The sequence below is a fragment of the Schistosoma haematobium genome, chromosome 4 (assembly GCF_000699445.3).
Source record: "Schistosoma haematobium chromosome 4, whole genome shotgun sequence".
NCBI lineage: Eukaryota > Metazoa > Platyhelminthes > Trematoda > Strigeidida > Schistosomatidae > Schistosoma > Schistosoma haematobium.
In genome coordinates this window covers 27306728-27331021 of record NC_067199.1, presented here as the reverse complement: position 1 = coordinate 27331021, position 24294 = coordinate 27306728, and the positions used below count along the sequence as shown (strand labels likewise).

The 24294-nt window shown below is 31.8% G+C and overlaps 1 protein-coding gene across 1 annotated transcript in view; it reads right to left on the bottom strand.

The window, feature by feature from the left end:
• Positions 1 to 24294, bottom strand: part of MS3_00007778 (uncharacterized protein) — a gene marked incomplete at both ends in the record, with an annotated part of 76064 nt that overhangs the window by 38778 nt on the left and 12992 nt on the right. The window contains 16 exons of the mRNA XM_035729863.2: positions 1027 to 1073; positions 1370 to 1636; positions 1737 to 1910; positions 2407 to 2575; positions 3108 to 3283; positions 6473 to 6549; positions 9324 to 9555; positions 10539 to 10842; positions 15080 to 15286; positions 16165 to 16237; positions 16796 to 17079; positions 17584 to 17756; positions 18726 to 19011; positions 19861 to 20068; positions 22283 to 22362; positions 23526 to 23792. Of these exons, the coding sequence (XP_035585348.2) occupies positions 1027 to 1073; positions 1370 to 1636; positions 1737 to 1910; positions 2407 to 2575; positions 3108 to 3283; positions 6473 to 6549; positions 9324 to 9555; positions 10539 to 10842; positions 15080 to 15286; positions 16165 to 16237; positions 16796 to 17079; positions 17584 to 17756; positions 18726 to 19011; positions 19861 to 20068; positions 22283 to 22362; positions 23526 to 23792 (3024 nt within the window). The remainder of the gene's footprint in view (positions 1 to 1026; positions 1074 to 1369; positions 1637 to 1736; positions 1911 to 2406; positions 2576 to 3107; positions 3284 to 6472; positions 6550 to 9323; positions 9556 to 10538; positions 10843 to 15079; positions 15287 to 16164; positions 16238 to 16795; positions 17080 to 17583; positions 17757 to 18725; positions 19012 to 19860; positions 20069 to 22282; positions 22363 to 23525; positions 23793 to 24294) is intronic.

Here is a 24294-nt window from a genome sequence, read left to right as displayed (position 1 = left end):
ATCTATTACACAAGACCCACAATCTTAGGTACGTACGACATCATATCAGGAACAGTAAGAATCATGATGTAACGTTTATTATAATGGCATACCGACCTGGGTTATTCTAGGTTCCGGACAGACCAATTTATTCATTCTTCTTGAGCAACATTTTGATTTTGTCAATTACTCGCTTATCAATATTGGCTGTTTTTATATGAGCGTATGTGTGTTAATTGCTTGCCCAATGCATTGTGTGTTTGTAACTTATTTTTGTCTGACTCTAAGCATTGAATCACGCTTGATCAAAATGAGTTGGCTCACTGGCCTTCTCCGTTCCATTCCTCTGATTGTCTGCTCAGATCAATCAGTGTACGAAATATACTCATTCAAAATCTATTCTCGTATTTGGCTTATGTAATTCCGTTATTCACTAACGCGATTTAAGTTGATAACTATATACGAGGGTAGCTGTGATGTGTGTAGCGATAAAATCATCATCCGATTTAGTTAAAGTCAGATACTGGGCATCAAAAAGAGATCCAAATAACTGAAATCAATGGAAACTAAAGTCTGGTATTTATTTGATTATAAATGAGACTGATAAAAACGTGACATATATTTCATACATCATTCTTGATTTATTAGTTGAAATATGTATATAAAAGAAATGAAGTTTGAATTATTAAGTTATTTGGCGATCATTCCAATTTGTGATCAGTCGATTGCCCCATGATATACCGCTGTAACAAACTGGAAATAAAGAAACACCAAGTTGTTTAGATAATCTGTAAATTCCAAATTAGTAAATGTATAAGGTATTATTCGTAATTAAATAGAATTATTGATCCAAATTTACTAATAATAGTGTAAATATATCAAAAGTCTATAGGATATGTGGTTCGCTTGTTCAATCTCTTCAGAATAAACTGATCTAACAACCAAAATCAAATGAAAATATAAATACCATAAAATGTGATTGAACCCTTGATGATTATTTTGAGATACTGATTAATACCGGGATTCTGAGGTACTTATGAAACAAACCGGTTCAATGTTCATTATGTTGTTGGTTAAAAATATCATTTTTAGGCCTAAATAAATACACAAATTATGTAGGCGAAATCTAAAAAGTTAAGTTACAAAGTAAACACGTTTCCATCGAGAAGATGCATATATAGTATCAATCATTCCTACTTTTCCGTTCTCTGGTGCTGTTTTTTCCCTAGTTATAGCTAAATTATTTTCGTATTCCATGTTTCTTTGGTTTTGTAGTTGCTTTTCTTGATTTTTGTTTTGTTATAGACCACATATTTAATAGTCTAGACGTTCTTCAGTAACATCTGTATTTCATTTAAACAATTTGTTGCATAATAATCAGACTACTTACATTTCCATGGATCACCACCTGGATTGCATAGACTGATAGTAAAGTCATCACAGGATTTATTTTGAATATTGAACCACGGAGTTTCATAAGAATTAATAATCTCAGATGATTGTGACAACATATTCTTCAATTTCCATTGATTTGTAACTATCCATGACTTTCCCATATTCTCACTTATAAGTGTACTATTATTACGACTGTTTCTTCCCACGATAACATTACTTGGTTTTAGTAACATTATAATTTCGTTTATTCCATGTCCCATGTCTGAAACAAATGTGCAAAAAAGATGTACGTTACGTGTACCAAGTATAAATTTCAAAATTTGATGATGATCATAGTAATATGGAGGTTAGAAATGGCCTACCTGTTAGAGTAATTGGAAATGGTCCTGTAATCATAAAACAATGCTTTTCATTCGTAATGTTTCTGATTTTCAGCGGTGATACTTCACAATAGAAGATAAATTCTTTAGTCATTAACATAGTTTTTAAGGGTTTGTTTTCATTGTTTTTTTCAACAAATTTTTTTGAACAAGGATCTGAAGGTGACGAAGAAAAGTAAATAACTGAAAGAAGTTTATGCAACAATCTACATATTAAATAATTCAATGTCTTATGGACTAAACAACAGAAGACTTCTGGTTAGAGTTGATTGATCACTGGGTGGTGATCAATGTTAGGTATGTCAGGTCCTTCTTAGTGCAGAAAGTCTTTGTTTTCATATTATCTGACAGTTCAAAAAGAAGTTAAAAGACATTTCATCATATCTTTCTTTGAGGGATTTATTAACTGATATCAACTTGTGTTTACTGACGATTTGGGTTTTATGTAGAGTCATTTTATACAATATCCTCATATTTAACTTTACCTTATGAAGCGTTAGCCCAATGTTTTGTATGTAAATATTCGTTGATAATAAGTTTTAATATGTTATCGGTATGAAAATTGATGTAAAAGAATAATGCCAAAACACTTGTGAATATGTTATTCATGAATAAAATAAAGACTAAAATGAAACAGCAGCTTCAAACTTACCGAATTTTAGAGGATCCCAAATAGCACTACAACCATAAACTTCAACTGAAAAGTTTGCATTTCGCGTATTATCTTGAGCGTCAATAGTAATAAAATGTAATCCTCTTGTAGCAAGTAGAGGATTAAAGTATATATTCTCCATATACGGTTGTTTTATACTCTCCTTCATCTAAAATGAAAATTAATTTATGAAAGTGTTAGATGATTGTTTATATAACACTCGAATCATCCAAAAATTATCATTTAGAAACTCTAGAAAGTTTACTGATATGCTCATTTTCGATGCAAAGTGGCTGAAATAAGTGGTTGAAAGCCGTTTACTAAGTTTTGAGACTACTTGAGGTTCATCAACAAGATGTATCTACAGTTTTGACAAGACTCATACTCTTGTATTACTCATTGCTATAGTGATAGTGCCAATAAGCAATTTAAATCACGATTAAAATGTAAATCTGTAATAGTTGTGTTGATCAGTCATTAATTACATTCAGTGTGTTATTTTCCTACTTAATGGTCAATGGAATCTATTATATCCATTTTACAAACGGTGTCACAAACATAGATCCTGGTAGTTAAAAACTTACTTAATTTAGACTTACCGTTACAATGTGTTTAAATAATATTCCATCGGTAGTTGTTGAAACATTTAATATTTTTATTTTATTATTTGATTCTAGTGAAATAGGACTAATTTGACTAACATATACTAATTGATCGAAGAGAATGGTTATAGGTTGATGTGAAATAAGAGAATTTGATTGTGATCCTCCTACAGTGTCATGTACGCTCAATGTAGACAATGAATTAACTGAACAGTTATGAATATTTTGCTTTTCTGTAAGTTTTACAACATTACCACATTTTTTCCTTGTAATATCTAATAACAAAAAGGAAATGAAATTCATTTTTATTAAGATTTACTAGACAAAAAAGAGCACTATCAAAGTTTGAGTATTTTCTAGAAAATATATAATTGAGATTTCCGAACAATTTTACCATTGAAGCTAGTGATCTTTGTAGGGAATAAAGGTGTTTGTTGGTAGTCTAATATATCATAATGTGGTATGTGTTACTTATATCGATATAATTAACATATAACGTGAGTCAGAAATATGTCTGGCAACAGAAGATCGAGAAGTTTAAGAAGGGAAGGACGTGAATAGAAAGCAATTGATTAAGAAATTCGGGAACAATGAAGCCTGAGACAATTAATGAACATTTTGCAAATTAAGTATTAGAGTACGATTTTTCTATTTTATTACATAACTCTGTAATTTTATGCTAAATATAATTCGGTTGTCCTTACCTGTGTTCTCCTTCACTACAGTACTACTGGGTAGATATTCCGATTTTAAATATCTAATTTATATCTGGAATGAATTACAAGTTATTATCTTTGATTATTTCACTAATAGATCTTACACTGAATTGTAAATATACAGAAAATTGGAATTATTTTTGCAAAAACGTCTAAATTTATACTGATGTATTATTACTACTGAAGATTCAGTATGTACAAGTTGTATTAATTCCATATAAAATGTGGTTTTGAATAGAATAAGAAAATTGTACGACTGTCTACTGAAATTTTTCTTTGATTTCAACTATTTGAATGTGTATCATCAAATGATTTCCTTCGAAATTATAATTTGTGGAAGACCTTTAAATGAAGCTCAAGTGATCTCGAGAAATACTAGCCAGTCAGAAAACAGTAAGTATAGTATATTATACAAAACCAAAGAAAGAAAATGGATACACTTCTTTTACGTGGTTCAAAAATTTGTCAAAGTTAGAAAGAGGTTCAGAGGTTATAAAATCGTAGTGTATGTGATAGAGGAACTCACCCATATGGCTCCACAATAGTAGGCCTCTGGAGCCATGATAAGATCACGAAAACTCTTTTAGCCTTGACCACATAGCTTCAGTATTGTTTGTGTGCCCTCTGGTTGTGTAAGCTTGTCATTTTTATTATGCATATATCTCTACAATACTCATACCACTTAACAGCCGAAGCTTTAGTAACATCTGAGAATGTTACAGTCAACGTTACTGATGCTTTTGGTATACAGTTCGCAACAATTATCATAATTTGCTTTAGTCTCAATCTGAATCGAGGGAAAAAAGTTCTTATTCTAGCGAACTTCTTCGTCCAACATGTATTACATCGAAAGACAACGTCGTCACGCCAGTCTACACAAGGTCCACAAGTCATTTGATTACCATCATCACAAATAAAGGAACTTCTTTGTAGTCCTATTTGCTCTAAAATCCGCTGTGACCCAATTGTACGTGAGTATCAGGTACTGAAATTAGCTCCGCGACCTTGAAATCCCTCAAGCACTTTCGATTGGCTCGTCCATAAATTATAGTCTCGACTAATTTTTTTATCAGAAGGTGTTTGTGGAGATTTTAGAAATTTCACAGATTGAAATCATGAGTCAGTTGAAGCTAGACCACCATGGAAAACCTGGAAGCACTAGACGGCCGTCTCGTCCTATTATGGGACTCCTCAGCAGTGCGCATCCACGATCATGCACCCCGAGGGATTCGAACCCGGGACCTACCAATCTCGTGCTAGGCGCTTAACCAACTAGGCCACTGAGCTGGCATCCAACGGTGTTAATGTCAAACTCATAATTTCAATCCTTGAAATTTCTAAAATCTCCACAAACCCCTTCTGATTATAATCGTCTGCTCACTGGTGACTGACTTCAAGAGATACTTCTGGAGTTCTAGTGGGAAGCCGTTACCAGTGGAGTTCAACCAGGTCTGTTGTGAGATGTCAGCTCACTGAAGATAATGGTGTACGGTGGCGCAATTTCGTAGATTGGTTGAAGTTAGACATTAACACTGTTGGGCGCCGGCCCAGTGGTCTAATGGTTAAGTGCTCGTGCGCGAGACTGATAGGTCCGGGGTTTGAATCTCGTGGGAGGGGCGGGATCGTGGATGCGCACTGCTGAGGAGTCCCACAATAGAATGAGACGGTCGTCCAGTACTTCCAGATTTGCCATGATGGTCTAGCTTCAATTGACTCATGATTCCAACTATTAAATCGCTTACAAATAAACTCTTAGACGCACAGATAAAATTTTGAGAATCAAGTATTTGGAAATTAGTTTCTACTACCCAACGTTTATATGTAAATTGAATGGTTACATAGTGAATCTTTTTATATTTTGGAGATTTTTCAAACTTGTGTCATTAAATTATTGTAGATTGATTAGAATTGTGCTAATACTCTTCAGTGGGTATTAGTTTAGTAGAATTCAAAAAGTCATCGAATCTTTTTTAACTAAACAATAAATGGGTTGTATTTATTATTTTTCCGCTAATATTTATTCTTTTGCTAAAGGCATTACTGGAATCAAAGAGGACAAATTGACTTGAATTATAATGAGTAGTTTTATATGCACAAAAATTATACGGTTTAGCCATGAACATTTTAGTCAAGACCTTTATATCAAGTGGTAATTTAATGCTTCTTTCGCTCTTTGAATGATTGTATAATGCAAGCATGTTTCTTGTTCCGAATTCGTCTTCATTATCTCAAGTTTAAACCGAGCTCTATTTATTACTTTTCAAAATTGAAATTATTTAGAATTTTGTCATTCCGTGTCCAATTTCTAATTACAGAATTTCTTTAAATCTATACTCGTCGATTAAAATTTTTGAATATGATTATTTATCGTCAAACGTATGTTCATTCTAAGAGCTTGTAGAGTCATCATTGAACTTGATTCGAAATTTACATAGTGGAACTGATTGGTACCTTGTGGGTTTTTCTTCGTACTTATCTTAGATGGGAATAGATGAATCTGTTCATAAACTCAACTTGAAAACACTACATTTCAGTGTTATAATATCGGTCTTCTCCACACATCTGGAGTAATACATTGTTGTTAGAAATTACAAATGATTTAAACCGAAAAAAACTTTAGATCTCAAATATTTGTAAATTTGATTTGACATTTCCAAAACTGTTAAAACTTTGTACACTATATAATCGCGACATTCTTAGAAAAATTTAATGAACTCAGGTGAACTCAAGAAAAATAACATAACTTACTGATGAAATTTGTGCTAGCAAGTGTAACGGTTCTTTTACTCATGAATCTACTGATGTATGGGCTAACTTGTTGAGGTCTGTTTGTGGAAATACAAACAAGCTCTGCGACGACAGTATATTTTGCCGTATTTTTTTGTGATGGTAAAAATATTTGGTCTTTGAAGTAGACATAGATTTTGACCGAGATTGCATTATCAAAGCGAAAGGAATTTCCCTATTTCAATGAAAGTAAAAAAAGTGTTCTTGAAGATATACAAAAGCTTTACCCGGTTATTGTACGATGGAATTCTAAGAGTTTTTTTTATCCAGAAACCCTCATAATAAAAAACTAGCTTCACTACAATGAAAAGCTGAAAGAATTGTTAAGTTACATACACTCACATCTTTAGTATTATCCTAATAAATTACAATTAGTCAAAATATGTGGATACACAAGTCTATGTATGTTTAATAATGACCAATTTCTTGAAGTATTACGTTCTTCAAGTGTAAGTTTATTAAAACGTTTAAGAGATTATTCTCGTTATATAGTTATGATAATATAGGAAGTTATATCAACAGACCCATTGATGGTCACTGTCAACAAAATATCGGACAGAGTTAGGCTTAAAACGAAGATAGAAAAGTAAGTGATAGAAACTGGCATTTCTTCACTGTAAGTTGAAAGAAAATAAAGTGACTATATTATAATTCTTATCATCCAAATGCTGACACACTGAACTATTTGAATCATAATTCTGCACACGGTCCATTAACCAAATTTATCGTTGAATTCTTCCTTATGTGTACGGACATAAATTCAATAAACGAGACTGAATATAACTAGTAGCGCCATATCAATCTTTGAAAAATGCATTTATAAGAAGAAAAAATCTTGTCTGTTACTCCCCATAACCCTCAACAATAATATACATTCATTTAATTAATACATTTAAAGATCTTAGTGATCTCCTCTTGGATCAACATAACACATCTTCACATTTAATTATTAATATAGGCATTATCTGAAATTTCGGTTGATTGGTATCTATTAGTGTATGTAATATGATTCTATCTGTATCCTGAAACCACATGTAATCATCAAGTTTGGATAGGTTGTATATACAGAAAGATAAACATTAATGTATACTTGTTAACACAAAATACGTGTACCATCCTCAATATTTTTGTTGTAATAAACCACTATGTATCGGATTCGTTTAATTTTTCACTTACCTAGGCAATGAAGTGAAGTTTAGGAGATTACATATTATTAAACTCACTTTAAATACAAGTGGGCCAGACTGTTTGGTACTTGGCACTTTGTAGTACATGAATGATAGATTTGGCTGAAGCGGTGAGACGTCTACATTTTTCACACTCACTCCAGGATAAACATTCAGTGTATGCCTGGAACATTCAAGAGAGGAGTTTCGTTCCATTTTCATTTCTAGATTTAATATAAGTATATCCCCTTCACCATAACTGTCAGCAGAAATGTTATAGTAACAAAATTTCTCGGATTAAGCATCCCATAAACAATAGTAAGTAAAAATCAAGAATGCACTAAAGAGATATTAGTATCACTTTGAACTTCACATTACCACATTCATTTCAATACCTGAGGTCAAGACTCGAGCACCCATAAATTAAAGTAGAAATCACAGTGTACAGCCAGTTAACTGGAATCTGGTAAATAAATTTTTCACTTTCATAGAATTCATGAAAAATTCCATTTAATGTTTGTGGTGAATAATCACTCTATTCACAACTGAAACAAAGTATTCCAGTAAACGTTTTGCTGATAATTAGCAGACTATCATTCGATAAAGTGGTCTTATGGAACTCCGATTGCATAAAACTTCTTCGAAATGCACATATTTTCACAAAACATCACAAATGTTTTCATAATTTTGATGAAATAATCCTTCTTTGATAAAATAATTGACTATTAGTTCGAATTAATTTTATATTCTGCGTTGTAGTAATAATGTCTGGGAAGTTTCAGAAACCAAGATATGTGTATTTAATACAAAGTACTTAGAATATTAGTTATAATGCTATCAATAATTTTTCTTTACATAATAAAAATATTCGAATAAAAAACAAGACAGATTTTTTAGTTATAAACTTCATATGCTTATACGTAATAAGTAGTTTGTCATTTATACTAACGCTTCTGGACGGTGATGTTATAATCCATTTTAATAAATATAGCTGGTTTTCTTTGAATTGCTTATTGTTATTTAGGGTCTTATTATAGTTAACTGAATAGCTGCTATAAAATTCCATTTGCTTAGTTTGTGACAGTGGCCAAATTCATTTCTTTCTCGCTCCTAATTAATACTTTAGGTAAATGTTATCTCATAAAGTTTCATAGTAGTTTAATGAATAACTTACGCCAGAAATTTGAGCAGATAATAAATTCGAATGATCTATGTATGTTGTGATACATATGGCAAGTATTAGTTTAAATTATGAACTTATATTTCTAGCTATCCATCATATGTTTGGTAAGATGACAATGCGACTTCATTCTTATTGATTAACTGATGAATAACTTGACTTACAGTTTGGTATTGCAAAGTAAACTCATTCATATTATTATGATTATTGGAATTTGATAGGCGGTTACCTCAGACGATTGTACATTAAGTAACAGTAAACGTAATATTCTACTAACCACCAAAAAATTATAAAAGATTGATACCACACTGAACATTTGTAAATAAGTCAAATCACCCAACATTTAAAAGTCGACTTTAAACAATCTATTACATCGTTATGTAAAAAGACCTCACTAAAAAACTGATCAAAAAGTTTATTAGTTTGATTGTTTTTTTAGTTGATTGTAGCTATACTCAGAACATACAATTGTTTATCTTTTCCAGTTTCATGTATCTCCTGTAAATTCATAGAAATGATTGCTCGTTCATTTCCATTTCTTTTGATTACTTGAAAAACTTCTGTAGTTCCTGACAAGCTTCCAAATTTTGCTGTCATTCCTAACTTTGTTTTTGATCCACTGTTTATCACTCTGCTATCGGACACACGAGCAATGACATTAATTCTTATGATACTTTTAGAGTGTTCATTGAAATTGCCTTTAAAAAGGAAAAAAAGACAAAAACTTATGTTAATTTCATGTAAACTTAATGAGCTTAGTTGATATTGTATTTCAGAAACCATTTACATGTAATTAGTGAATTAATAAGCCAACGTCGCAAGGTGTGAACTATTTTTCATATTATTGATGACTAATGGAAAATAGTTCAACTTTATCGTTTCGATACATGTATTCTTAAGCAGATTTTATGACATAGCAATCTATTAAGTATTATCATATCTCATCAATGATAACCCATCCATCTGAAAATTATTGTAACCAAGGGTGGTGAATATTTGAAACAGGAACACATTGTTATTTAGACTTCACAAAATAGTAAGGAAAAACTGGTGATGATTATCATTTATCCTCCATAAATACGGCATATTAACCAAAATGTAATAACCGTGTTTCAGGGTTAGTTGGCAAATACCATACAGGACGTTTGCAAGAGAATCATGCTGTATAACCCAGCGAGAATTAATGTAAAGGTCACAATCAGATCAAATCAATACCATACAAAGTTTTGCATTGAGAACAAAATAAATAATTCAGCGACTAATCACCAAACCGAATAAAAAATTGGAGCATTAGTAAGAAATAGTCACAGAAAGTAAAAATTTTGACCCCGTCACATTTTCAACTACGATCCTAATCCAGAATGTTATCACTACAAATGTCTATGAGGACATCGGATGACTTATGTACCTACTTATTCGTTAAGTATCTCTCAGTACTATGAGCGTTCTTTGAACATCACTAATAATTCACACTGATTAAGAGGACATACTTGGGTGTAGAAACGTAATTACCCACTCTCAGTCCGTTATTCATATGAATACTATTTTAGAAAACCATTAGTTAGATTTATTTCCGACATGTCATTAACAAAAACCTTCCAGTGGAAACAGTGACATCATCAAAATTTAAATAAATGATAAAACACATCGGATATTAGCAAACAACTTCGAAAAAACGTACTTGGGTTGACCAGATTGCCAAAATCAACTGATGCTGTATCATTCTGTCCATTAAGATACTTGGATGTGTATTGAACTCTAAATTTCTCTCGTTGTGAGTTTCGAAATACATTTCCATATTCTATATCTACATTCAAAATGGTCAATTCTGACTCATTATTTATATTGCTATAGCCGGACCTAAATACAACTGAACAGTCTGGCAATTTAGAATTTTCTGGGACTTGAATAAAGAATGTGAATTTAGTGGTTTCACCTACTCCTGGAGATAAGTTGTCCGTTGTATTAGCCGATACGATAAGTATCTGAAGAAGGAAGATCAAACAAAATTAATATCAACGGGTTGCTCGAATAAAATCCGAAAATAAGCATTATTCCTACAATATTAAATACAGTTTACTTAGAATATTTCAATTTCCACATCGTGAAAAGTTTTGATAATGTAATAAGAAGACGATATATTAGCGCAATGCATTTCGAACAATCTGATCACACATACACTTGTTAAGAACATGCATATAATAATAATAATGAACTGAACTTTGTCACTACGTAATAATAGCAAATCTAAGAGTTTTTAAAGGGACACGTAATTTAGTGTTATTTAAAGATATGTAGTCATATAATATATCAATAGTCTTTTTCAAAGATACATTTGTGAACAAGGGATTCCCATCACATGCAAACATTATCTTTTCCTTGATATTAATATCACCTAAATGATCGACTAATTCAAAAGAAACCTTCAGAGGATACTTAAATAAACGTTTTCGGATAGGGTTCACCTTTGAAAGTGAATACTTTCGCCAGATTGATGGGGTTGCTATGGGTAGTCCGCTAGGACCATTATTAGCAGATGTGTTCATGGGACATGTTGAAAATCTGGCTGATGACCTAATCGAAAACATGTAACTTTATAAGAAATATGTGGACGATATCTTAGTTGTTTGTGAAAGAAATAATTATATGTACTGTTTGTTGAATAAATTTAACACTCTCCAAAACTATATCAGTCTCTCATGTGAAAAGGAGAAGAACGATCAGCTTCCCTTCCTAGGTATACTTCTGAGTAGACGAGAAGATGGCCCAATCAAACCATCCATTTTTAGAAAACCATCGTGAACAGGTCAATATCTTAGTTATTATAGTTATTGCCCTGTGCAATACAAACGGGATTTGATAGGGTGCCTATTCAAAAGGCTTGGTCGTATTTGTACAAATGACGTCATTGATGACATTGTTAGGTTGCTAAATAAAACACTGATGGAAAATGGCTATCCTCTGAAATTCACTCGTGGTACAGTGAGACCTACTGTAGCCTTGGTAGGAAAGAAGCCGTTCTACATCACTTAACCATTTAGAAGTGATTCAAACAGCCTTTTATAGAAACAAAGGCTTAAATCAGTCATTAACAAGACATATTGTGCAGCAAAGGTCACTATCAAAGGAAGAACAAGGTGCATGCTTCATCCAAAACCTAAGGGACATGAAAACGATTGTGTCACATCTCACTGTGTTTACCAATTTAAATGTGTGTGGTCACACATACATAGGGAGGAGCAGTCGTGATCTGAAAATTAAGGCGTGTGAACATGTATCAAAATGGTTGCAGCAACAAAAACAATCAAGTGACCCAATCAGAGTAGAGGATAAACATTTATCATCCTCTATTGCTAAACCGGTGTTTTTCGATTAAGGTGATACATCTTCAAGACTCGGTGACTGGTCTCGACGAAGTTCGTATTGTTCAGTTCAAAGAGAGTGAATGGCGGTCGAAAAGCAGTGGACCATTTGTGTTTCCGTGGTAGAAGGTGGTCTCTGACGTATCTGCCAAACGTTCCGTCCGACATTTCGATTAACGAAAGTACGTTGTTAAAACTACAAAATCATTTTATGTAGATTTTGATTTACCTTTCAACCGTTCGAGTGAACATGAGGCGAAAGAACAGTTGTACAATTTCTGATCGCATCCTCTACAATAACGGTTACTGGGTTAATGTTAATGAACGAAACACTTACCCTCTTTATCACATTCCGAACAAGGTGTACGCGACACAGAATATGGTGTGCATTCGGATACACCTGCGTAATAGCAGCAGCAATTGCAGGTGAATCATCGGTCACAATGCCTACCAGCTGTCGACTGTTGGTACACCGTTGGAAAAAACGCAGGAATGCAGAAATGAATGTTGACGTTTCGCGACTTAAAAAGGCAATGCACATGGGTAGTCAAAAAGACTTCCTCCATTTCCGTTACGTGAGAAACACCAGCGCGTTACTCTGCTCCATAATGACGATTGAAATTGTGCTTCGTCGACAAGTACTGATAATTTATAACAATTTTCAAGACATAACCAACCAATTAAATCTAATTTTTGAAACTAGCCATTTCATTGGACGAAACACGGGATGAAAAATATTGTAATTCGGGGGTGGAAAATTTTTTTTTAAAAAAATGGCCGGTCGGACAATATTATTCATTGATCTTAACTTGGCTTTTGTAGTGTTGTATAAAAGTGTAAAAGGGCGTATACTAAGAAATATTGAAGCTTTAGCAATACGAAAATTCAAATACCCTTTGTGTATTCAAAAGCAGTTTGTTCTCACCTTAAACCTACCCTGGTAATATTGGTTTATTGGCCAGAGTGACTGGGTTTTAAATTGTGTTCACACTATTATTATTATTATTATTATTACTCTTATTATTATCCTTGTTTCCTTTTACCCCCATTTCCAGTCTAGTTGACCTGTTATTTTAATATATAAATGTTCTTAACAAGTATATGTGTGATCAGGTTGTTCGAAATTCATTGCGCGAATATATCACATAGTTCTGATAATCTTCGTCTTCTTATCACTATCGAAACTTGACAAAGGGACAAATTGCTTTAAATCGTGGAAAGTAGTATAACATCGAATATCTTGTAAATAAATAATATATTTATAATATACCAATGAGTAGAAGAATTAGATTTTCTGACGTTTCTTGACACAGTGTAAGCCACTTCTTCAGAGATATATTATTTATCATATATATTATTTATTTATAACAATCTACCTAATGCTCAATTTATTCGGAATTATCAAATCAAACCTTGGTAATGATACTTATCAAATATCTTGGTTATATTCTTTAAACTAAATTATTTATTTACTTACTCACATGCGAAGCTGAAGTAAGAACAAATGGTATCTTTCAGAACAATATTGAATGAATCTCATTCAATAATCTAGATCAAAGAACATAATCACATCAAAAGTACCACATCTATGCTCTAAATCATTCCTGAAATGTTCATGAAGTGATCTTTAGAACAATAACAGATTTTATAATCGTTGTTACTGAATCTTTATTTAATTCGGGTGAATTCAGTAATAAAATACGATGCTTAATTTATTGATAAGATGTAAACATTATTTTTAATGCAAAGTAATAAAGACTAAACTAGTTGATTAGGTACTTTGAATTAGTTGTTTGCAATTAGTACATCATATGGATTAAACTAAACTAGCAAACACATGGATAAAAATTACAAAAGAATTTTAGATTTAGTTGATGAGACTGTTAAAATTCTTTTTGTAATGAGCTTAATTTCAAGGTGTTTGCCTTTAGTGTTTTTAGTTTTAACTAGAAAGTTAGATGAAAAGAGAATATCTCTAGTTGAATTTGAACGGTAATTCTGTGGTTTATGCTACCTATACTGACAGATATTAGTAGTATGTAGCCGCGGTCGAAAATGGATTACCTGGCAGCAGAAGATTGAATTTAAGAGAATAGAAAGGAAATTGAAGATCAATCAAAATAACAATAGAAAAATAATGGAGTAGGTAAGGAACAACGCATATAAGATCTGCAAATGATCTATTCAATGTATGGTTTTCATGTTTTACAAAAGCCCGCTTGAGTTTTCGTTCACTGCAACAGTAATGAAATTGTAGATAATTAATTTAAACATATTTTGATTGCACACATTTTGGTTAATATATATGACAAAAAGTATAACTGTGGATTGGGAATTACAAGAAGCAGCATATTATAAACTAAATGAGATAGTTTACATTTCTCATATACTTATTACTATATGCACTGGGAGCACTAGCATCTAGTTGAAACTTGTAAAGAATAAACAAACTCCGTGACATTCATACTTTTTTTAATAAACAATCCTATTTATGAGAAGCACATGTGAACAAACAGATAATTCAAGAAATCACATCTTTGTCTAGCTTCAATTGACTCATGATTTCAACTACTGAAATTACTAAAATCTCCATAAAACCCCTTCTGATAAATTCATTAAGTTTAAGATAAATTTTGTTTTGCTAAAAATTTATAAATCTGTAATAGGAATTCTAATCAGAAGTAAATAAACTTGTAATCACTGGTTGTCTAATGTACCTCGTCTATTCATTCTCATTACAGTACGATACATATTGCGTAATTTATTAAGGTTTGTGAGAAACATCAACAAAATTAATAGATAGTCGGTCTTTATCAGCTTAAAATTAAAAGGATAACATTAGAAAAATTTTGAAAATTACCTGTTTAGCATTTAAAGGTTTATTATTTTCAGGGATGTATTGTTTCATACTTTTCTCCGAAGAAACGTTAAATATACATGGAGTGAGATTAAATTCAGAGCTAATCCTGTTAATTTTTACATTTCCAATGATTGTAACACTTTGCTGACTTTTTAATTTCTCATTATTGTTTCGAATCCATGGACGAATAAGTACATCAACCCGTACCTATATACAATGAATGATTGATTAAGATAAAAGTGATATCAGACATTTTAGACTTAATCGAGGTAAGATTTATTCTCCGAACTAGTGGATCATCGTGGTATTCTCACGATTACTTTCTTTTTAGGAATTGAAAATATAATTTCATTGTTGGATATAAGCAGCTTTGTAACAAAGAACATCTTTGAATATGGATTATAGGAAACTAAATTTAATTGCAATGAATCATAACGGTATTTATTCTATATCTAATCTGTTAGGCGAGCATTTACAACACTACATAAAATAAACATTTTGAAAAGACATTTTTGATTTCTGCCCAAGTTACGAGACTTACTACTTTAGCTAACGATGACCATTCAGAGTCCAAATACCAGAGATTTCTGAAACCACGTTAAGACTTCAACAATCCCATGACTACTTTTTGAAGGTATGAGAACTATTCATTTATGAATCACTCATTTGCTTCTTACTCCTTTCAAAGTTATAATCCCCACTCTTAGACAACTTAACGGCTTAATACTTCGTAGCGAAACTTTAATTAATCTCATTCAACTTGTTATACTTGAGATCAGATATTGCATTCGTTGACTAAGATTGAATTGATCGTTAACTTTGTCTTCTAAGTATCGCAAGCATGGAAAAATTCATCATGGAGACATTTTATGGGTTCATCCTCTTTTAGATGACTAGATCATGCTCGAATTTAATCACTTTAAGTTCTCACTAAGACATAGTGAATAATCTTAAGTCTTCGTAAATAGTACATAGTTGAGTAAGTCACGCTAAGAATCACTTTATTTAATAAGTTGTTTTGAAACTTATTCTTTTGAAAAATTCATTAGTTAATTTGGGCACAATTATAAAAACACGATACTAACCTCATTTCCGAACCCAGCAGGAGCACATATCATTAGTTTGACTGAAGCCAAATCAGTTGTAAGTGAACCAGGTCTAAATAAGGAAAAAATCAAATTAATTCCAGAAATTGAACACATCTTCAGACACTTTAGAATCGAAACTCAAGATCAGTGTTTCGTCCTATTCAGGACCCACTGTCTAGATGAAAATTCATCGCGTGGTCAATATTCACTAAGATCTTAATTTAAAACTTAACACTTCACAAAATAATGTTATATTCAACAAGTTACTGGATGGCTACAGGTACCGATCTTAAATTGTATCCATCTCGCAATAATTGTTAGCACAAATAAGTGTCACCCCAAAGGTAACTATCATTCATTATTTAACTAGTGGATTCATTTCAAATTTTTGGATAACTCATCTGAGCGATTTGTATGTACTGTGTCTTAAAACTTGTAAATTTCCTATAAACACAAATTCTTTGCTAATGATGTCAGTTTCTTTGAACTATAGCTCCTACAAATTAATTGGCCCACATATGTTAAAAGAATTATAATCTAATTAGTATATATATTCTGCTGTCGAAAAAAACATTTTCTTCACGAAATATTTTCACAATGTAGAAGTCTTATTTGAGTATTAACTTACCTACTATATTTAATAACTTGATAATCTGACAAATCGGAAATCCAAATGTAATTACTAACATCCAAAATAAGGATATCAATTATATCAACTGGCCATGGAGAGTTAGGTAAGGTAGAAAATGATATTTGATATTCTTCACATTTCGGTAAATTTAAAGAAATTCGATTGTAAATTCGTCCAATTTCACCAGGAGTAAGAGGCGTATCGGTACGATCCGGTTGTTTATCAATGTTTATGGCGTCAATTTCATATGTTATTGATAAGAGAGCAGTAGGTGGCATAGTCTAATGAAAAATGTTTTTAAAACATATTAAGTGTATAAAACTGATACTATTTAACTATTCGGTTCAGCGAGTCTAAATTAAAAAAACACGGTTGTTTTTTCTGAAGAATAGAAAATTTTCGAAAGTTACGTCAATTTAAATGCATTCTGTAGACGGGGAATCAAAAGAGGAAGAATATTCTGCATTAGAGAACACATATTCGTATCAGATACTGTGAGGGATGAACCTACTTTCTACATAACTTTGCACTTTTACTAAATTTATAATGTCATTCATCTGTACATCTAAAATAAATTATTTTATTTTCTAATATGCTGGAAGATTCTATGGTAATATTTGGTGTAAGGAGACAATCACACCTCTTAATTCCCGAGTGCCTGTATGTCTTTGTTCAGTTCATTTTGTATAAAGTTCGTAAGGAGAAAATTTTGTTAGTAAAATGCATACCAGTGTTCTCAGCAGTTCGCTGAAAAAATAGATGAAACGAAAGTAATTAAAAATTACCTGCAAAGGACCAATATTAAACATAAATGGGAATTCATAATTTTGCTTTTCACCAAATAAAACAAGCTTCAGATCGATGGAATTAGAAACGGTGGAAGTAATGTTTAACGGAATCATAATGTTAATAGATGTTGGTTCGTTTTTGGTAACCGCACCATTTGCTTGTTGATTATCTAATGTATACAAAGATGTATAAAATTTCAAAGAATAAGTTATGTATAATTACACAAATCATTGTCACATTTAGGATTATATAAGGGAATTAATTGAAACCATAATACCCATAAATCATGACAGCATGTGTTAGGCATAAAGTTATTTCATCTCATAAACTGATAGATTAACAAAGATGGCGAATTTTAATAAATATAAATCACCCACTCGTCTATAATGGTAATAAATAGTCAAGAGTTTTAAAACTAAATAAAAGTATGTGCATTTAGTGACACAATTGTTATTCATGAGTTTCTGACTAATTGCGAGTGCTCAAAATGAAAATCAGTTGCATATGTTTGGTTCATAAGTAAATAAATTTCTTTTTTACAAAACGAATTAAATAGTAGGCTGTTTATAAAGTTTGTTTATGATATTTGACGGTTCAAAATTTAAAAACTTGACAAATAAGAGATCCTGATGAACTTATATGGATCCTTCTTGATAAATTTAATTACGTAGAGTTATCCAGAATTATGAATTAATGAAAATAGAGTATGACAAAATACCTAATGGTTGATGGATTTGATTGATCAGATTAAAAAGAATATAAGTTGAACTACAATTTCAAAAACATTATACATGTATACAAAGAAGTACAAACACACTAATTTTCAATAGCGTTAATACTTGCTTTCATATTACGAGTCCCTATATTATTATCTCTCTAAATTGTCTCAAATGTATGAATTAATTAGTCAGAACCCACACCAAACTAAAATCGTATTAAAACAAAAGTTATACGGATATTGTCACATGGAAGAAATCATGTTTTATTTCAAAAGATCAAGTAAGTAATTTTTATCCTTGGCTAGAAATTATGTAGAATCAGGAATGCTCGATTAAATCTATTTATTATACTTTATAGTTTGCAAAATAAGCCAGTTACTGAATATAGTTTTGTAGAAGCTGTGAAACAAACATCTCACCTTCAAATTGTTGATTACCAATCCCTATATATACTATGCTGTTTGATACATTAAATTGAAATTTATGAGATGTTATTGCCAAACCAGTATCCAAAATTTTAGGATCAATAAAATTGACTTCATTCTGAACTTTAGATGTTTCAATTTTCATAGAGCATTGTTGTCTAGCACTTGGAGAAATGACTACACTTGCCATAATAATGCTGAATGAATCTGGATGAAGATAATTATCTGCACGACTAATTAGAAGACTTTGTAGTAGTCCAGATGGTTGTTCATTTAAAGACTAGAAAAGTGAAACCAAAAAACAATTTAACTTGAACAAAATAAAACATACTTACACTTCAGTATGATTTTATTTAGAAAACCGTAATAAGTAATTCGATTTTTTTAGCGTATGTTTATCATACAAATTGTTATCATATCTAATTGAAATAATCATGTGTTATGCAAAAATTTATAATAATCGACATTTATCATTTATTACTTTATCGTTCATGAAGATGATCATAAAATTCTAATGTGACAGATTTGAACCAAGATAATGGAATAGATTCACTGATCCCAAGCAACTCAAGGTTGTATCTCCTCATTTCTGCAGCAATTTGGAAGACTCTCCAGGTCTCCTACATTGTACCAGTATTCCATGTACCTAAATAAATGGTTGCGCTGGTTGTCAGAAGAGGCATCGGCCTCGTAACTTCCGAAGGAACTCGGCTTTCATCATGAGGCGTCATAACTTTTCTAAGTGAAGACCATCTGACTCCTAAGGCAGAGTTTAAAAGGTTTGAATAATTTTTTCTGGTTAGCGTTTTTTAGCGAGTTAGTTTTTTACGGGATGGGGTACCTACCCCTTGCCCAACTCTCCCCCTTTATCCAGGCTTGGGACCGGCAGTAGCCCCAGGAGAGACTCCAGGCGGAAAATAAAAATAAAATCCGATAACTATTCATAACAATTGTTTTCTGTCTTAATTGTCAACAAATTGTAAAAGGTAGTAGATATATTGGTGAGGAAAATAATCTACTTAACAGTATGAATTTTGCTTGTTTGTGTGGTGCAGTAGATAAATTTATTCTGAAATTCAGATTTTGAAAATATGATTATTGTGAATGAATAATAGTTCAAAAAACTTACAAGTCCAGATTGAGGTGTATTAGTTGTAGGTGATAATGTGATCTCTTTTGTTATCTTTTCTCCACTAAATAGAATATCAAGACTTAGTATAATATCCTCAATTTCATTGATTTGTATTACATATTTTATTGTCATTGATCGTTCTTCGTTAGTATAATTACCAAATGATTGTATATAAACTGAAGGTAGCTCAATACGTCCAACATTACTGCAAGTAATAAGAGAGAAATAATTAGAAAATTAAATATTGAATTCATCTAAGCTAGAGATTTACAAGCATTAATATATAGGCAAAGATGGATGGTGGCTAGCAGTGGAATCCAGGACGCGCGTTTCGTTCTATTTGAAACTCGTCAGCTAGATGACCTGCATCAGTGATTTGATGTTTACCCTGGGACTTAGTAGCTAAGTAGATAATGCGATGGCGTTTGAAGCGAACGGTACTGGGTTCAAGTCCGAGAGTGAACATCAACTCTGGGATGCAGGTACATCCAGTTGACACGTTCAAAATAGGACGAAATGCGCGTCCTTGATTCCATTGCTAGCCACTATCCATCTTTGTTTATAAAGCTTGTGACTTAACACAATATCGAGGCAATCCGCACAAGATGCACATATGGTAACAAGAGACTGATCACTTGCAGTCCTAAACAATAATGAGAAAATACGAGCAAACAACATCAAGTGGATTTAATATATAGGTTGTTAAGTGTGTCTAAATCCGAGCTTATAGGCATTAGAATAAGAATAACTTGACTTTAGAATACGAGAAATCAAATTTTCATAATTGATGGATAATTTTAATTATAATAATGCTTTTCATTTGGGTATGTTCATTCATAAACCGCATGTCTCGTGAGTGGAAATGTCATGGGCAGATAGTCAATAAAAAAGGTTATTTACCGATAGTGAAATGAATTAAATTACAATGTCATGAAAGTTAGCTGATTCTCAAATGACTTTATTTTTGAAAAAATGACAGAAATATCGCTGATTTTATGATGAAAATGTTCATCTGATGATACGATATAGGTCAAGTGGTAAATGAGATGTAATGTGCTTAATTCCAGTGTCATTTACATGTAAAGAACTGAGTGTTTAATCATGATATTTCAATCAAGCTTTTCTATTCACTGTACATCTCTAAAGGGTGTATCGTCATGTCCACTTCAATTAAGTTTCAAAGCATGATAAATTCATTTCTGATATATATTTCTCCACTGTTATTTTAGGTTTTTTGTTGTACATTGTCTTTTTAATATGAAAATCAATCTAACGAACACTTCGTTCAGTTAAGATACGCATTTAAGATGAACGAACATTGAAGTAAATGATGAATATTATGTTGCAATTCATGTTAACCATCAAGGAGGTTAAAACCAATCAGAAGCCTCAACAACTGTAACATGACCAGATAATCATGTATGCAGAAGCAAATTTGTATTCATTTTTATTATTCTTATATGAGTTTTATTTCATCTACACAATAATTTCTATTCTTGTTAGTTTCCAAATAAGTATTCAATTAGTTATGTGGTTTCCACTAGAAAGATTTGAGATTTATTCATCTAAAAATGTGAAAGTTGATTTGTTCCTTCATTGACTTACTTTCAATCAATAAGTTGATAACTTTGAAAGGATTATAAGTAAATAGAAACGAATTCAGAATTTTTTTCAAAATTTACGCTAATTAAATGATCAATGACTCTAGATTCATAGGCCTGATATTTCCACAGTATATGCGAATATGAAGCTTAATTATCAATGAAAATTTTCTCCATATTCAGAAAAACTTATTATTCATTTTGTTCATATTTTTTGCGCGGGAGCGCTTAGCCACTAGACCACTGAGCCGGCATCCGATGGAGTTCAACCGCGTTTGTTGTGAAATAGTAACTTGCTGATAATAATGATGGATGTGTCGCTCAATTTCGTGGATTAGTTGGAGTTAGACATTAACACTGTTGGATGCCAGCCGGCTCAGTGGTCTGGAGGTTGAGCGCTCGCGCGCGAGACTGGTAGGTCCTGGGTTCGAATCTCGCGAGGCGGGATCATGGACGCTTTTTTCTCCACCATCTCAAAATCGCGGATGTGCACTGCTGAGGAGTCCCACAATAGGATAAAACGGCTGTCGATTGCTTCCAGGATTTCCGTGGTGGTCTAGCTTCAATCGACTCATGATCTCAACTATTGAAATTACTTCAATATTAGATAAAATATTTATCTTTAAAACTGAAATTTTTATAATTTTATCAATTACTTTTTAATTGATTTTTCAGCATTAATTGGGACAACTGTTTCTAAAGCTTTACCTATTGAACAAAATTGCTGTTCGATTAGCTCCGATTCATGAGAAGATGTTTGAAGAATTATGCTTACTGGACTGTATAAAATCATCTCAGACCAAGTAATAACGGCAAACACTGTTGTATAATAGTTTTTTGTACGAACATTTGTTATTGGATTGAGAACAGTTAGGACAGCTATAGGCCTTTTATGGGACTAAAACCATAATTATCAACAAATACGTTAAAAATATAGTTTAAAATATTGTACATGGACATATCAAGTTTAAATTCATTCTTGAATTCTAGACTTTAAATCTATGGGTGCCGGATATAGGTTCAAAAATTTGCATTCGTGTTAAACAATATTGAACATAAACGAAACATAAAATCTCACGATCATTCTGCGAGGGAATAGGACATGACTTAAAATTCGTTCAGTTACTAATAACAGTATTTATTTACAGTCTAAATTATTCGGAACGTCTTTTGATAATCGCAATCGAGATCATATCAAGACCGAACTAAATAAATCTATACGTTTTGAAGACCCTTATCCTTATGATAACTAACATAATTTTGTATTTGCAAGAGGTACTCAGGTTATCTAGTTTTCTGAAAAATAGTAGATTTTTCTTTAAGTCACAGCCATGTGCACAAATTTTGCATTCGTATTTCTACATGGTCTTTGTTACATTCTCAATGTTTTCTCTTACTTTTAATTTTCCGATTACTCCGTATCATAAGGTACTGTTCGGTTACTACATATAAAGTGTTATTCCAAGTTAATATGTTTTCTCTGAAATATAAAGATTTTTTCAGCATTCCTTCATTTTTCTTGAGCTTCATCGTTAAGGGTTACGGTTGAAGAACTGTGCATGTCAGTTGCTGCCTTAAATGTTTCAGAAAATGATTCCATTCATTTTAGAATCATCTCGAGATTATGAAGTAGGCTACCATTGTAGACTGAATAGAATAAATCAGAGAATATAATGACAAGTATTCTTTCCTTAATAAATGACTAACATCCACTAACTTAGGTTTCCTACTTGAGTTAAGAGTTAACTATAGAAAATTCGTCGAAAACGAAAATCCTCCCAATATTACTAATGATCACTAAATCCTCGACAGAACCATTTATAACCTATCTTTGCTGCTTTTCGATAATCATTAATAAATACGGGAAATATTTGACAAATTAGTCGGTTGCTTCATCAAAAAACATTTGAAGTAGTCGGATTTGATTTACTTTAGGATCAACAGACTAGCAATTAACATAGAGAGATGGAGTATATTTCTACAGAAATAGCTTAAAGTATAGGAGTCGTCCTAGTTTAAAACAATTTAAAATATCTCATATTTATTTTATCGAAAACTTACTGGAATAACTTGTGGCTTAGACTTAGTAACTTTAAAAGACAATGATGAGGTTTCTTTTTGACCTGAACTTAAAATAAAATCAGTTATTAGTTGTGTAGTGAATACATTAGGAAAACTCTTCTCTTGATGGGGCTTTATTTTTACATTTAAGGTAATGTAGTGTTTAGTTGTGTCATCTGTTGGGTTTTCCACTAATCCCAGATAAACTGTGGCTTCAGATCTTAATTTATTTATTCCATGCGTTGAATAACTTGTGTGCAGCCTCATCTGAAACAAAAAAAATTAAAACATATAACCTTTTTATTTGCGCAATAAATAAAGTGCATTTAATGCCAACTTAAATCAGTATATTAAATATTTCACTAAACGGTATGAATTGTATCAGATAATTATATTCTGTCATGATATCTTTCTATTATCAGTGTAGGCCATTATTTGAAATCTTATCTACATCGAGTCGTATAATTAATTTCACAGTGAAGTGTTCTGCAATAGAATTTTAATGATACCAAATCCTGATGGTAGGAAACGTAACAATTTTTTGAACCTAAGATTTACCGTAATCAACTATGCTTAGATTTGACAAATTAAACTTAAAGACAATAAATTATGGAGATCCAAACGATGTATTGTAAAATCATACTTCTGTGTTTATTAGATAACTTTTTAGACGATTTTCATCACATGTCTTGAGAAAAAAACTTGTCATTTAGTAAAGAGAATGTATGTTTATATGCAAATGAGATACTTTAAAAGAGCTGAAGAGAAA